Here is a 14,040-nt window from a genome sequence, read left to right on the forward strand (position 1 = left end):
GCATGCACATCCACTGTGAACCCTCGACCAATTTCTTAGGTATTTGGAGTTGCATTCTAAATCCATATTGTCCAATTGGAAGCAGACTGTCCTTTTGCATTGACAGTGAGACCTATTTTAGGTAAAATTCTAATTTTGCTTTATTTTTGATTCCTTGATTACTTTTGCTAACACTGTTTTTTGGCACTGTGTAAAAAAACAAAACAAAACAAAACAAAACAAAACCAACCCAACCAACCAAACAAAAAACAACAACAAAACCAAAACAAAACGTAGAGAAGAACTGTCATTGATTATTTCCTTTACATGTTCACTTGCCTGAATTTTGTCACACCATCCAGCAAAGTATCTGAATGTTTGCACAGACATTCCAACATGGGTCTTCAAAGCTAAAGTGTAGACAGCTCCTGAGTCAATAGACTCTATTGTTGCTAACTCTTCTTCATGTTCCTCCATCAGGTCTGCAAGTCTTTAATAAAAACGTTACAAGTCCACATCAAAGAGAAGTGACATCTGACCATTGACAGCCTAAGGTGATATTTGGTATGGCAAAGAACTGTATTTAAAAATAGCATTCCCACTGAATTTGTAGGTGGAGCACTGGAGCCACTGCCCATTAATATCAATAAGAGCTTGAAAAATTGCCTGTTGAAGTCTGTAAATGTCTTCACAGTGGCCATAGTAGACACTGGAGGAAGACATGAACTGTGAAATCTTACCTGATCGTTCAATTATGGTTTTGTAGAAAAAATAATAATTACTCTGTTTCGGTTGTGCTACAAGGAGCCAATTATAGAAAAGCAGACCAGTAAATCAGAAAGAAAATACACAATAATGTAAGAAATGTCAAGTAATCAAAAGTACCAAGAAGGAATACTCAGGATCATAGCTTAAGGTTTGAGAAACCTAGTTTCATTATGTCATTTTGTATTGTTGAACTTGGACTAAATTACTCAGATGCTTCAAAAACATCCAGATGTCCAAAGACAGAGCTCCTAAGCTGTAATGCAAATTTAATTTTATACACCTTGGTACTTGAAAATCTGGCCCATGGTCTCCTTGGGCCTCAAGTTCTCCATCTGTTAGATTTGTGAAGCAACGCCAACGCAGTGGGGTGTAAGAAAGACTGGGGTAAATAATATTGAGTAACAGCAGCTATCAGAGTATCTCAAAAATGCATCTGCACAGACTGATACCAAACAGTTATGATGAGCTCTTGTAATTTTAGTGGTCCCCTGCTCAGGGAGAGAGGTCTGTTTGCATGAATGTATTTTTACATTCAGTCTTGCATCTCTCACATGGCAGTGAAAGAGATGCATCCATGTTTTCTTAAGCTTCTGTCTGTGTTTTGGTACTCAGATAATCAATGCTCCCATGTGATTTTAAGAGCGTAACCAAGTACATTTTAGATACTGTAAAGAGTATTCAAAACTAGGTGTGAAACCTATTATGGAAATTCTGACCATTTTAAGCATCTGCAGAAATGTAGAAAAATGCTCTTTAATACCTATTTTAACTATATCTTGGAGACCCAGCTACAGGTCAGGGCATCAGCAGTAGTGTGCAGAAGAACAGCTATGGCATGTCAGGGACAAAGGAGAAGGTTCCATTTAATGCACGTCTAATATATTATATTAATGATTCCTTAACACAAAGTAGCAGAGCTAGGGGCTTTAATCGTATAAACCTTCTTTTTGGTTCAGCACTCAAAATCTCTAGTTTGAGCAGAAGCCAGAGTAAAAGGAGCCTTGTTTGAATTAAGGTGGACCAGACAGAGCCTTCATTCATATTGAGAATGGTCTGCACATAAACACTCTGGTACAGTTATCCTAGAGAGCCAGTCACCTAAGCAGAGAATAATTTAATCCAGGAACAATCTAAGCGGTGTAACGGAGTTACATTTTCTGTATGTCTAACATAGTTATGCTTGCAAAACTGGCAGATGTAAAGCACAAGATCAGTAGTTCTAAGACCTTAAAAAGTTTATCTTCAGAGTTTACCTGGGCTCCCAAACACTCTACATTCCTAATACGAATGAAACCCAAGTTTGTACATGCTTTGAATCTGTGCACCCTGGTGAAAAATTTAAGTGATTGACTGTGCTTAATTTTAATGAGTTCTGACTTGCCCATTTTCTGTTCAACTTTTTTACAGTCCTGCAGGCCTTTTTCCAAGGCCTGGTCATGTAATTTATGAGGTAAGCAGGTTTTTATGTTTTGCTTTCATTCTCTTTTGCTAAGATGCCTGCAACATCTTGTAGAAAGTGGCATTTCAAAATAAATACTTTTTAATTTATAATTACATCTACTTGGTGTATGGGATATGGTAAAAGAGAGGAGGAGAATTTAAATCCAAAGCATTCAACAAAGTAAAAAGTCTTACAGCTCTATTGGTGTCATAACAACTGATCTGCTGCACACACTGCAGCAGGACACAGACCCACATATCACAAGTGCAGCATCAAATTTCCCCTCACTCCTCTTTGGGCAATGGATTCCCTACTCCTTACTGTCTTGCTAGGTTAAACCCTTATGAGGACAAGGCCTTCTAGTTGCATATTCCAAACCCCTGAATCCAATTGATCTTCCATTTCCAAATCCTCACAGATGTTGTGCAGAGAGCAGTAACCCACCCCTGCACCCAACCAAACTCTCAGACTGTTTTATGTTTTGCCTTGCCATCCCAAAGCATCGCCTGCAACCCTCCTGCGGCTGCCCACCGTGTAACTGATCCTTTTTCTGCTGTGTATTCTGAGGTCCAGGGTCAGCCTCCTGGCACAGCATGATGAAGGCTTAATATAGCAGTGGGTATGGGCACACTACTGGACACTGTATTTTTTGACAGTGAAAAAAATTCCTTCTCTTCCCTATAGATAAATATGCAGTCTCCTCAGCACAACTGACTTGGCCAGAACACCCAATAGGAATGTTGCTGAGCCTGTAGACTGCACCCTGCAGAAGGAAGGTGTTTGATACACAGGATCTACTCTTTCATGAGTTCCTTGAGGCAGGAAGTTTCAGGTTGATTCAACATCCTAAGTTCCTTAAAGCCAACTGCGACATTAAGTACAGTAACTAGTAGCTTTCCACCTACTGAATAGGAACAGAGTTTGCCTACTACATCTCCTCTGTGGCGACAACTGGTTTTCCATGATCACATTGGCTAAACATGAACCTGGGGCATTCAGGAGTAGCAATCTGCTTCTTTACTCATCTCTACTTATTCATGTGCACGTCCTAGATCTGAAAAAGCAGTGAAAGCTCTTCATATAGCTCCACTAAAGAGGCTTTCTTTATAGGTAAGCTCTGGAGCTTCTAGTCATTCCAAGTTTGCAAGACAGTGTTCTCTCCGTGCTTGCCGTCAGGCACCAGAAGCATCATACTGCATATGGACAATCTATAGTAATTGGGCTTTTATGAGCTGCCTTCAGTATTGCTCTCAAAATAATTAGCTGGCATGATCGTCTTCCCAAGATCACCTCTTGTCCTTCAAGGATCAAACCCCACCATTAAAATACCATTCACTCAGCAAAACCTCTGTTTATCTGCTGAAACAATAACACAGCCAAATTGAAAACTGGGCATTTATCCAGGGTGGACACAGTGAAATGAATACAAATGAGAGCTAAAAGTGTCTCAGATATCTGTGGGATTCAGTTTAGAGTGTTTCTACATGGGACGATTCTTCCACAAGAGACCATAATACATGTCTTAAAGTGGGTCTTCAGCCAGGTGAGAAGTACACTGGGATATGATCCTGAAAAATCTAGCATCAGTTACAGTCTATTTCAAAATGAGCAGCAATGTGGCTGTATGTTTACTGTATGGAGTGCAGATACAGGAAGGCTTAGCAAGGTCAAAAGTTTCTGCCTAACCTAAGATAGACTCTGCCTTTAAAACTCAGCCTTATTTATACAGAAAGATCTGGACTTCATGAGGGAATTTTCAATCCTTACAGCAAACCCCATATAGATTAATGAAGCCATCAAGTATTTAAAATACGTTTTCCTCAAATTCTTTGTTTCCATTCACAAATAATAACTTTAAAAAATGTAGCAGTGAGAGATCACAAGATTCTTCTCTGACCCAATGAAAGTTACCCAGCTAAGACCCGAGGGTGGTACACTGAAGTAAATAAGGCGTGAAAATATGGCTAGTCTGGTACCTTTGCCAGTGGGATTATGAATATCCACCATATTCAGAAAACGTATGCCACAATTCTTCAAGAACAAAACGATAAGATTTAAGAAAATGCAACAAATACAAGCTGCATTTTACATACCTGTACATGAGTCGTCCTCTTTCCCTTGCATTCATCCTTCCCCATTCACCATTTTCAAACGCCTCTTTTGCTGCTGCCACTGCCTTGTCAACATCAGCCAGTGAAGCAGAAGACACACTGGCTATGATCTGTCCAAAGGCAGAGTTGTGTTAGCTCAGACTGAAAGGCTGGGACACAGTGTGTTACTCCTTCCTCCTAAACTTCTCAACCAGGTATAAGAAAATAATTAATATCCTCAACCTTAGCAGTTGTCATGGGTGAATCAGGCTGCAAAATGTTCAGACACAACCGAGGTGGCAGAATTTGGAGGCCACTGTGGGGACATAGATTCCTACATCTTTCTTCTTCTCAGTGAAGTGCATTGTCCTACTGGACTTCAGCTGCTATTTCCATAAGTAAAATTAATGTGATATTACAAAAATTGGAAGTCTTTATATGTGGTAATATGATCTAATACCTAAACATGCTAAAATGATTCCTGCATGTTCCATTTCTTAGGAATGGAGCTTCTGTTACCATAAACTACCACATATACACAGTATTCTGTGATGTTTGTGTTCTATAAGTAACACACATTGTAAATCCTAATACAGAATTGTTATGACATCTATTCTATTCTGTACTGAGTTTCAGGAAAAATACCAGAGTCTGACTCCTGATGATAGTGAAATCTGTGGCATAGATTTCAGCAGAATTTATTTATGCCAGAATTAAATGGCAATTACATGCACATCAGAATCACTCCTCTTATTTATAATTCATAGTTATGAGTTGCCCAACCAAGATTCAGAAGTTCAGGACTGAAGTGCAACTGCATGCATTTTCCTATTGAAAAGTAATTTTGCTTACTGGGAATTTAAAGGGACGTTTGAAAGTTACACGTGCCCTAAGACATCAGATTTGTAAAACAAACAAACAAACAAACAAGCAAACAACAACTGAAGTTGATGACTGACAGGAAATGCATCCAATATCCTAAAAGAAATACTTCTTTAATAACTAAACTTCAGCAATTTTTTTTGCAAAACTAAACAAGAATGAAATTAAGGTAAAATATACAGCTGGGTATGGATATTGACTTAACAGTTGAAGTGGAAGTAAGTTATTTTTGCTGAGCAGCTTGACTGAAATGGAAAAACAGTAAAATACACAAACTGAGAAGTAAATTGAAACTTCAAATTATTTGTAGGGGGTTTTTAATGTGTACTGTATAGTTTTGAAATTAGCAATATTCAGTTAGTTTTTAAGATCTTCTAACAGGCAAATAAATTGAAATAAACTGCTAATGATCATATTTAGAAATCACTTACTGATCCATCTGCTGGATTTATAGTGTCGTATGTTTTTCCATCATCAGCATTTATAAATTGCCCATTTATGAAGCATTGGTATGGCATATTCACAGTCATGTTGTTCACATTTTTTGAAACCTGAGAGTGAAATAAACAAATCAATTTAAAATTTTAGTAACTAAGATTTTAATGTAGCTTAACAAGATTTTGATATCTGCAGCTCACATCCAGATGCATTTTAGGATGTATATATGGCTGCTAGGAGCAGACAAAAGAGTAAAGTGAACTGGAAATCATATTCTCCTTGAATGCAAATGACCATACTCAGAGATAGTTAAGCAGATTTCAGTCTTTTTTTATCATTGGATCCCTGTGTTCAAACCAATACTAAGCCCTGGTTAAGGCTGATCTTAGTGGACTTCAGTCAAATGCCTAATTCCCAAATTCAAGAAATCCTGACTTGCTCAATAACTTAAAAAAAACCCAAAGAATCCTCCTTTCAAACAAATTTTTCAAACAGTTTCTTAGAATAAATACCTAGCACTGTTTGCTGCAGGAAAGCAAAAGGTCTAGAACCATCTGACTGGAGCATCCTGGTAGGACAGTGCAGGAGGGACAGGAATATCTGCCTGTGTGTGGGCTACTCTACTGCGTGTTCCTAATCTCCTGGTTTCTGGAACACTGTAAGTGACATTACACACACATTTCCATTCCAAAATGCAAATATATAAATGTTGAAAAAAATAAAGAGTCAAAAAGAACAGTTTCTATGACTAAATATTTGTTTGCTTTTTGTACCACATCAAGCTATCTAGCAAAATACATTGTCTACCCTGCCCACAAAACCAAGAAAGACTAAGCAATAAAGGCAAAACAAAAGGTCTCACATAATCAATGACTAACTCTTCTTCTTTGTCTTCTCCTCTGAATTTTCTGACAGACATTTGAATAAAGTCTGCAAACTTAGTGGCCATATACACATCTTCATTCTGTAGTTGAAGTCCACTGTATTTCTGTTTGATCTCTTCCAGCATTCTAAAGATGTTGAAGAACGAATAAGTTTAATTACAAATGAAAGAATTCTTAGGATAATTGAATCATTAGAAGGTCAAAAGGGATCAAAACTGGACACCATTTTCTATGCATTTGTATATGTATGTGTATTTCTCTGATGACAATGGCATAGAATTTGTGAATTTTACTGCAATCTGTTAGTTTAATTGTGGGTGTTATGGAAAAGAAGATGTCAGTTCTGGAATACTCTCAGGCAAACTTTTGGAAATAAATAACAAATAGAATAGATTGATAAAATAGTACACAGACTACTTTGAACAATGTATGCAGGACACCCTATGAGACTGGTAAGTAATTACAATAATCACCTTGTTTAAAAAAACCTGAAATGCTGTGTTTATATTATAGCCCGGAATATCTGAGTTGCAAAAATAAGGTAACTGAGGTGACCCAACACAGGATGAACTCAGTGCACTTGTAAGCACGGGCTCGATTCTTTCAATTCTTTCCACAAGAGGCTCCTCTTTCTCTCTGGGAAGTTCTTTACTCAGCTTCCCAATCAGCCCCCTGATCCTGAGACACCCGTCACTGCATGCAGACAAGTTTGAGCATCAAGCTCCCCCATGTTGCTGATGTTCCTGAAGTTAAGGAGAATTTTCCTGAATAGAAAGAGCAGGATTACATCAATACCTCCTCTTTTTGCGAGCAGAATCGTACCACATTTTCAAAGGTAGGAAAGTGAATAGAGTATTGGAAAATACGGGGAGATTTTTTTTTTAACACTACTTGATCAACCCTGATTTAAAAGCACTATAACAACTTTGTTTTCATTAGCTTTGACTTCAGAATTTTGTTATTTTGAGTATTGTTTACCTGACAACATGCATAGAAGATGCTCCAGATTTGAAGAAGTCTGTGGAATCCTCAATTACAGCAACATTGCTCAAAATTCCTTTCCAAATAGCCTAATGATACATAAAAACAAAGGAGATGATAATGAATAATCCTTCAATTGCAAGAAGTATTTACTAAACTGTATTTTGTATGGTATCTGTGCCTACATTATGTATTATTTTAAAGGATTCTAACAGAAGATTATTTTAAGAGAGTCTAGAACTATCTAGAGACCTGATGTTAGCCAATGAATTCTTCAGCATAATTAGCTTATCAAAATATGTTAGTTTGTCCATCATAATTTCACCTAATCAGGCAAGAAACCTGAATGGTACAATGCTAATTATTTTCAGACCCATTTTTTAAAGATCTTTATCCTCCAAATAATAACTTCCCATTGCATTATTGAATATGCCATCAGCAGAGGCAAGGACAGCCTGGAGGACTTTGTGACTGGATTGATGGCATTTCTGACACTTGGGCAGAGCTCAGAAGCAGTTTACGCTGCATGCATGAGATGGAGATTTCCCCTAATATAAATAGTGAAATAGTTGGTAATGTAATATTTCAATTAATTGTAATTAGGTTTCAGACTTGGCAAATAGCATCATTAACTGAAGAGTTCATATTTCTTTTTGCTATTGTCTCAGGTAGTCCATAGCTTCAGGCAACATTCATGTTTCTGGCAAGCAGGTTCAAGGTAATCTTGAAACAACAATTTAAAATATTAGTGCATCAAGCTGCCCAGCCTGTACCAAAAGTTACCAACCCTGCAGCAGAGTTAAGCAGAAGGGAAGACATCTGTGATTCGCTTGCTCTGACACAAAACTTTAATGACAGATGTGGCTTTTGGCTGAGCCCCTGACACTCATGACAGAGGGATGGATTATGTGAGAGAGCAGAAAAGCACCTCTCTGGCCATGAGAGCTTTCAGCTCCTGCTGCCCCATTGCTGCAGCACCCTTTGAAGCTGTGGCACAAGAGAGACGCCGCACAGGTACAGGGGGGTAACTGCTGCATTTCCCTTTCAGACTGCTGTTCTAAGACTCCCTGGAGCTTGTCCAGCAGGACCACTCTGAGCACTTTCTAGTGAGTAACACCACAATGAGGAAAGGATTTCAGAACTGTCTAAGTCTGTAAGTGTGGAAAACCTCACTGCTGTAAGGTGAAGGTCCATTTATTTTTCCTCACTCCCACCTTCATCCTTTATGGATATTTATCATAGCTGACCCTGCAATCACTGTCTTTGTATCACTTGTATCTGAAAGAAAACTTTCTAAACTGATGTGTAAGCGCTCTAGCTAATTCCCAGTTCCATCTGAATAAATGTCAATAGCTAAAGATTCAACCCAATACTCTTTCAGTACATTTTATTGAAAACAATTTGCATGGCTAAATAAAAGATAAGCCTTGCCTATACAAGAAGTATGCGATGTTTCTGTCTGAAGTAATATCCTACTAGAGCAGTTTATTGCATTACCCTAATATCTTCTGCCATTTTTTTCTCCTCTTCTGTAAGTTCCAGGGTAGTTGTTTCATCAGCAGAGAAGTATTTAGATGCAGGGATCATTTTTCCATCCTCAAACTGCAGATTTCTCACTAGTACCTGAAAAATTAGAGGATATGATTTTAAATTATCTGAGAGGCAATACAGCCTTGTGTGAAAAGTTTTTAGGCATTAATATGGTTATTGAAATAGTAAAATAAATGGCTTTCAGGAAAACTGCTATGATGCAGGTAACTTAACACAGGGCACTCCTACCTGTGTTACAGATTCTCCCCTAGTATTAGTACATTTCCATCTACATTGGAAACTAATATGGAATGAGTGAGATGAAAATCATGAATGTCTTCTCTATAGGATGGCAGAGGATTGATAAAATCCAAGCAAATGAGCTGTCTGTCATCAGCAGCTGGATTTGTCTAGTCTGACAATTCCACGCTTCTTGCACTTCTTGCTAAAGTTATTCCATCCATGCTCATGTTTGCCAAGGTGAGCACTTACCATCTTCCCATCGTTACCAAAAACGACTAGACCATTCTTGGTTACAAGTCCATGTCTTGAAGAACCTTTTATTTCCAGTTCTTGTCCGGCAGGCACTGAAGCATCAAGTAACGATGACCCATAAAAAGTAACCATCTACAAGCAAATGGAATTAAAAGTACACAGATTCTAAACATGCTCTAAAATTCTAATAATGAAATTATACTGTTCCAAAGCTTTGATATAATGCAAATAAAATGTTAGTACCTACACACAGAAAACATGTCACAAAATTCTGCATCTTTACAACCCGGGACATGGAAAACTTTGCAAGCTGCCTAAACCTGCAAAGCTGTTTGCTGTAACAATGTGCATGCTGGAACCAGCGCGGAAAGGGAAGCAGCTCTGCCAGTGCACACCCAAAGTGAGAGACTGGCCAAAGCTCAAATGTGATCAGTGGTGTCCAGCTCTGCTCCCACGCTGGCAATGCTGAACGCTGCCTCCCTCTTGGGCTCCTCTGTTCTCTCTGGGCTCTCGAATCAGCAACAGTTCCCGGATGTTAGGGCAGAACCAGACTTTTGGAGCAGCTGACCAGCAGGTGGCTAATAGTTAAGTAACAAAACCTGGACATCACAGCTAGGAAAGATAATGTGTTTTTTAAAATATTTTCTGTAAGTACTATGTGAATCAAATGTATAATAGTTTCAATGCATTGAAAAGAAGCAGTCGATTTTGGATTAAATGAGATATATTTATTTCTGCAAATGATCTAGACCCAATTGAAAGAGAATTCCCAATTCTCTTTAAAATCAAAGCTTCCTTGTTTTTTCACTAGGTCATAGTGTTTAATTTTGCTGTTAATACTGTGATGTTGCCCACTGTACAGAATGGGTTGCATTATACTGTAATGCAAGCTTACTTTCCAAAATGACTGGCACAGTCTGGTTCTACCCTTCTTATTATTGCTTTGTACCATGCCCATTTTTTTTTCAGATATTGCTCTTCTCTTTCTTTGAATTAAACGGATCTGTCATTAAAAAAATCTTAACTACTGTGTTCTGTACATTTGTTTAGGTGCCTGTTCTAGCTGCTCCAATGTAACTCTCATTTGTATTCACCTGTATGCAGACACCTTTAATTTTATAACAAAAAAGGTCAAAAAGAGGGTATATAAAAGAAGAACATTCTTCTAGTTTTCAGAGCATACCTGGCCATCTATTGTTGCCCATGCTCCAGGCACTTTATCATGCCCTCGAATCCAATTGTGCAAAGCTGCTGCAGGTTGGTCCCAGGAGATCTAGGAAATCAAGACATGCCAGTAAATTCTTCTCTGTTTAGATATAAATCAACTTGGTGATGTTTCACTACAGAATTACAAATTTTCCCTCCTTCTCTTTCAACCATTCATTTATTTAAGAACATAGAAAGGGTCTGGCTTATTAATAATAAAGGAAGATGAGTGATCTCCAGATGGCGAATCATCAAAGACCTAACAAATAGGATGCTCTTAGTACTTCTGTATTCTGTGCAGTCTATATCTTCTCATAGATTCTCCTTCTCACACTAATATAATGAAAAAATACTCTTGCTACTAGGTATCCATTCATAAATAATATTATGATTAACAGATTTATTAAGCACAGGATAAAGAGAAAGAGAAAGATGATAAAGATAAAGATAAAGATAAAGATAAAGATAAAGATAAAGATAAAGATAAAGATAAAGATAAAGATGAAGATGAAGATGAAGATGATAAAGATAAAGATGATAAAGATAAAGATAAAGATAAAGATAAAGATAAAGATAAAGATAAAGATAAAGATAAAGATAAAGATAAAGATAAAGATAGATAAATGTGTGTGTCTGGAGTGTCACCTGCCGAAAATTATCTATTTATTGCTTGCATGCTAAGTTCTTTGATAAATCAACAAACTTTTATCAAAATACTTTCCAATCATTTACTAATCCTTTGTAAATTGTTTCGTAAATTGAATCCCTACTACAACTTGCAATTCCTTCAAGTCTTGGAGGAAAAAGGAAATACTGTTTTAAAAATGTGATGTGTATTTAATATGTAACACCAGTGAAAATGTATCCCTTTATCTTTGCAGTATTGTGAGTCAGAGTACAAAACGAATTAAATAAAGTAGCAGAAGAACTCTTAAATAACAAAACTCAAGTACTTAGTATCCTTCCCAGTTTAAGCACAAAGAATATTAAGCAGTAAGTTATAAGCCAATGAGAATGGTTTTACAGCAGGGAGATCAAGCTAGTTCTAAGGAAGCTCCTTATATATTACATCATAGGGATGAATAAAAATATCCTTATACAAAGCTATTTTTTTCTAAGTTAAAGCAGAAATTGAAATATCATAAAAGCATCACCTACAACATTTCAGGTGGAAAGGCCTACATTCACATGGACAAGAGAATGAAATTGTTGGAATAATTTTTTAATTTTTTTTTAACCTTTGCACTGGTCTAGAAAAGGAAAAGAAGGTATTACAGGCAGCATTCACTATCATTTTGTGGTGGCCTTCCCAATCAACAAGGAGACCCAGCTAATGCAGTGGGGGTGCTTATATAATACAATTCTTATATGGGTGTTTAGATAATTTTTTAATCTGTTATTTGTTTACATGACCTATTTTTTTTTTTCCTAGTGCCAACAGGAAAGATGCCAACACTTGCTTTTCCTAACATCGAACATCTGGTAGAGAATTTAGTACGGACTGTTGGTAAACAAAGTGAACTATCTTCATTCAATGCTGTATTTAAAAGTATGGTAGCATAGTAAGAATCCACTGAAGGTGCAGCTGCCATATGGCTGTGTGTAGATGATCCCAAGTAGGACATCAAGTTTCTAAATATATGTAACTGCTGAAAGGGAATAGGAACCTAACCTGGGGGTCCATTACACTCATCCTTGGAGTTATCCCAGGAATAAGAGCTGGGGAAACAGCTGAATTACCATTTATGTTAACTTGATATCACTACTGTTGTATTCTGAGTTAATAACTTTTCTAATGATATGCGCAAAATACAGTGTTATTTAACACTACCTCTGCATTTTCTTTTTTCTGGATCCCTTCATATGTTGCCCCTTCTTCAGGCTGCGGTATACGAGGGGCCTTACCATCAGCAATTAGATGTACAGCTTCCACCTAAGTGAAAAAGAGATGATGTTAGCTTGATCTGCCTTTTTCCCACAGTCATACTTGTAAATGACAGAAAAAGACTTTCTGCCACAAGGGGAACTGGCTTATTTTTAAAACCTGGACTTTCCAAAATCAAGGGGGCCAATGCTGCACTGATTAACATACATATATGCTTAAACTTATTTGACAAAGAAATAGTCTAATAAATTTGATGGGAGTAGCTAGTCACCAAACATACAGCAACTGCCTGAAGTCTGCAGGAGCAGAACACGGCTCTGTATGTTTGCATTCAACTCTTCCCTTTTTTTTTTCTGCGAAAAGTTATTTCTCTGCATTTAAATGGAGAGAGAAAAAAAATCTTCCAATGACCCACACTGAGTATTTTTATGCAATTTCTTTTCTTCATTTTAAAACAAAACAAAATGAAATGAAAGGACAAGCATACAAAATCCAAAGCAAATCCACCAGAGCTCTGAACTTAAAACACCATCCCCTCCCCTTTTTTTTTCAACCTCACTGCAAACTTTCTGTTCTCTCTGAGCTGGTAAAAAACTTCAGCTTGTAAAAACATTCAAAAAAATCTGTGGAAAGAGCTACATTCCAGACAAGTCTGACGACTTCTTGCCTGTTGGGGAAACAGGATACGCTCTGACTGCTGCCAGCAACCAATACTCTGAGGCCACATCCCCAGCTGTCGTGAAGCAGCAGAGCTCCACCAAAGCCCATCAGTCAGCTGAGCACCACAGCCTCTGTCTCTCCAAATATAAGCATCTTATTTCCTTTATTTTCAAACACCAGCAGATGGTTTTCTTTTCCTCCTAAAACGTAGATATATTTAGTACAGCTAAACATACCATCGCCTTTACTCCTTCTGGAAAAAGGAACCGATTGTACAGGTCGTCCACAGTGTCATTTTGTCCAACATCACATTCTCGCTGCAGAAGTATTGGTCCAGTGTCCAAGCCATCATCAGCCCAAAAAATAGTAAATCCTGCTTTCTTATCTCCTTGAATTAAAGTCCTGGACATGACAAAAAAGCCTTATGGTAAATACAGACAGTATGAAAGTAGTCAGGGATATCAACCCATCTTTTACACATTCATTTGCATTGTGTAGATCGAAAAGAAAATCCTAATTATCTTTAATACTAGTTTCATCGCCCATTTCATAGTCAGGAACCCACAGTTTTGATACTGTTGATGTGTGGTTTCCACAAAGTGACATAAGAAATGCTGCAACTGAATCCGGGGAGTCCATCCAACAGTTCATTGAGACAATTATTTTTAAAGTATTATGAGTGGTAAGACATACAAAGCAAAAGATGTGCAATAGTTATGACATAACTTGAAAGATGGAAGCATGTACACAGCATATTATCTGAATAATTCATAGTTTAATATAATTAGCTAATGCTCACAA

General features: G+C 37.4%; 1 protein-coding gene across 4 annotated transcripts in view; it reads right to left on the reverse strand.

Moving 5' to 3' along the window:
• The window catches only part of ALDH1L2 (aldehyde dehydrogenase 1 family member L2), a 36,944-nt gene that overhangs the window by 10,951 nt on the left and 11,953 nt on the right, over positions 1-14,040 (reverse strand). For all 4 annotated transcript variants that reach the window (XM_065839475.2, XM_065839440.2, XM_065839449.2 and 1 more), the window contains 10 exons: positions 13,476-13,641; positions 12,526-12,627; positions 10,672-10,761; positions 9,486-9,620; positions 8,961-9,086; positions 7,461-7,552; positions 6,461-6,608; positions 5,592-5,711; positions 4,282-4,409; positions 319-469 (listed from right to left, as the gene is read on the reverse strand). In XM_065839475.2, coding sequence (XP_065695547.2) covers positions 319-469; positions 4,282-4,409; positions 5,592-5,711; positions 6,461-6,608; positions 7,461-7,552; positions 8,961-9,086; positions 9,486-9,620; positions 10,672-10,761; positions 12,526-12,627; positions 13,476-13,641 — 1,258 coding nt within the window. The remainder of the gene's footprint in view (positions 1-318; positions 470-4,281; positions 4,410-5,591; positions 5,712-6,460; positions 6,609-7,460; positions 7,553-8,960; positions 9,087-9,485; positions 9,621-10,671; positions 10,762-12,525; positions 12,628-13,475; positions 13,642-14,040) is intronic.

This window comes from Patagioenas fasciata, chromosome 1 (assembly GCF_037038585.1).
Source record: "Patagioenas fasciata isolate bPatFas1 chromosome 1, bPatFas1.hap1, whole genome shotgun sequence".
Classification (NCBI taxonomy): domain Eukaryota; kingdom Metazoa; phylum Chordata; class Aves; order Columbiformes; family Columbidae; genus Patagioenas; species Patagioenas fasciata.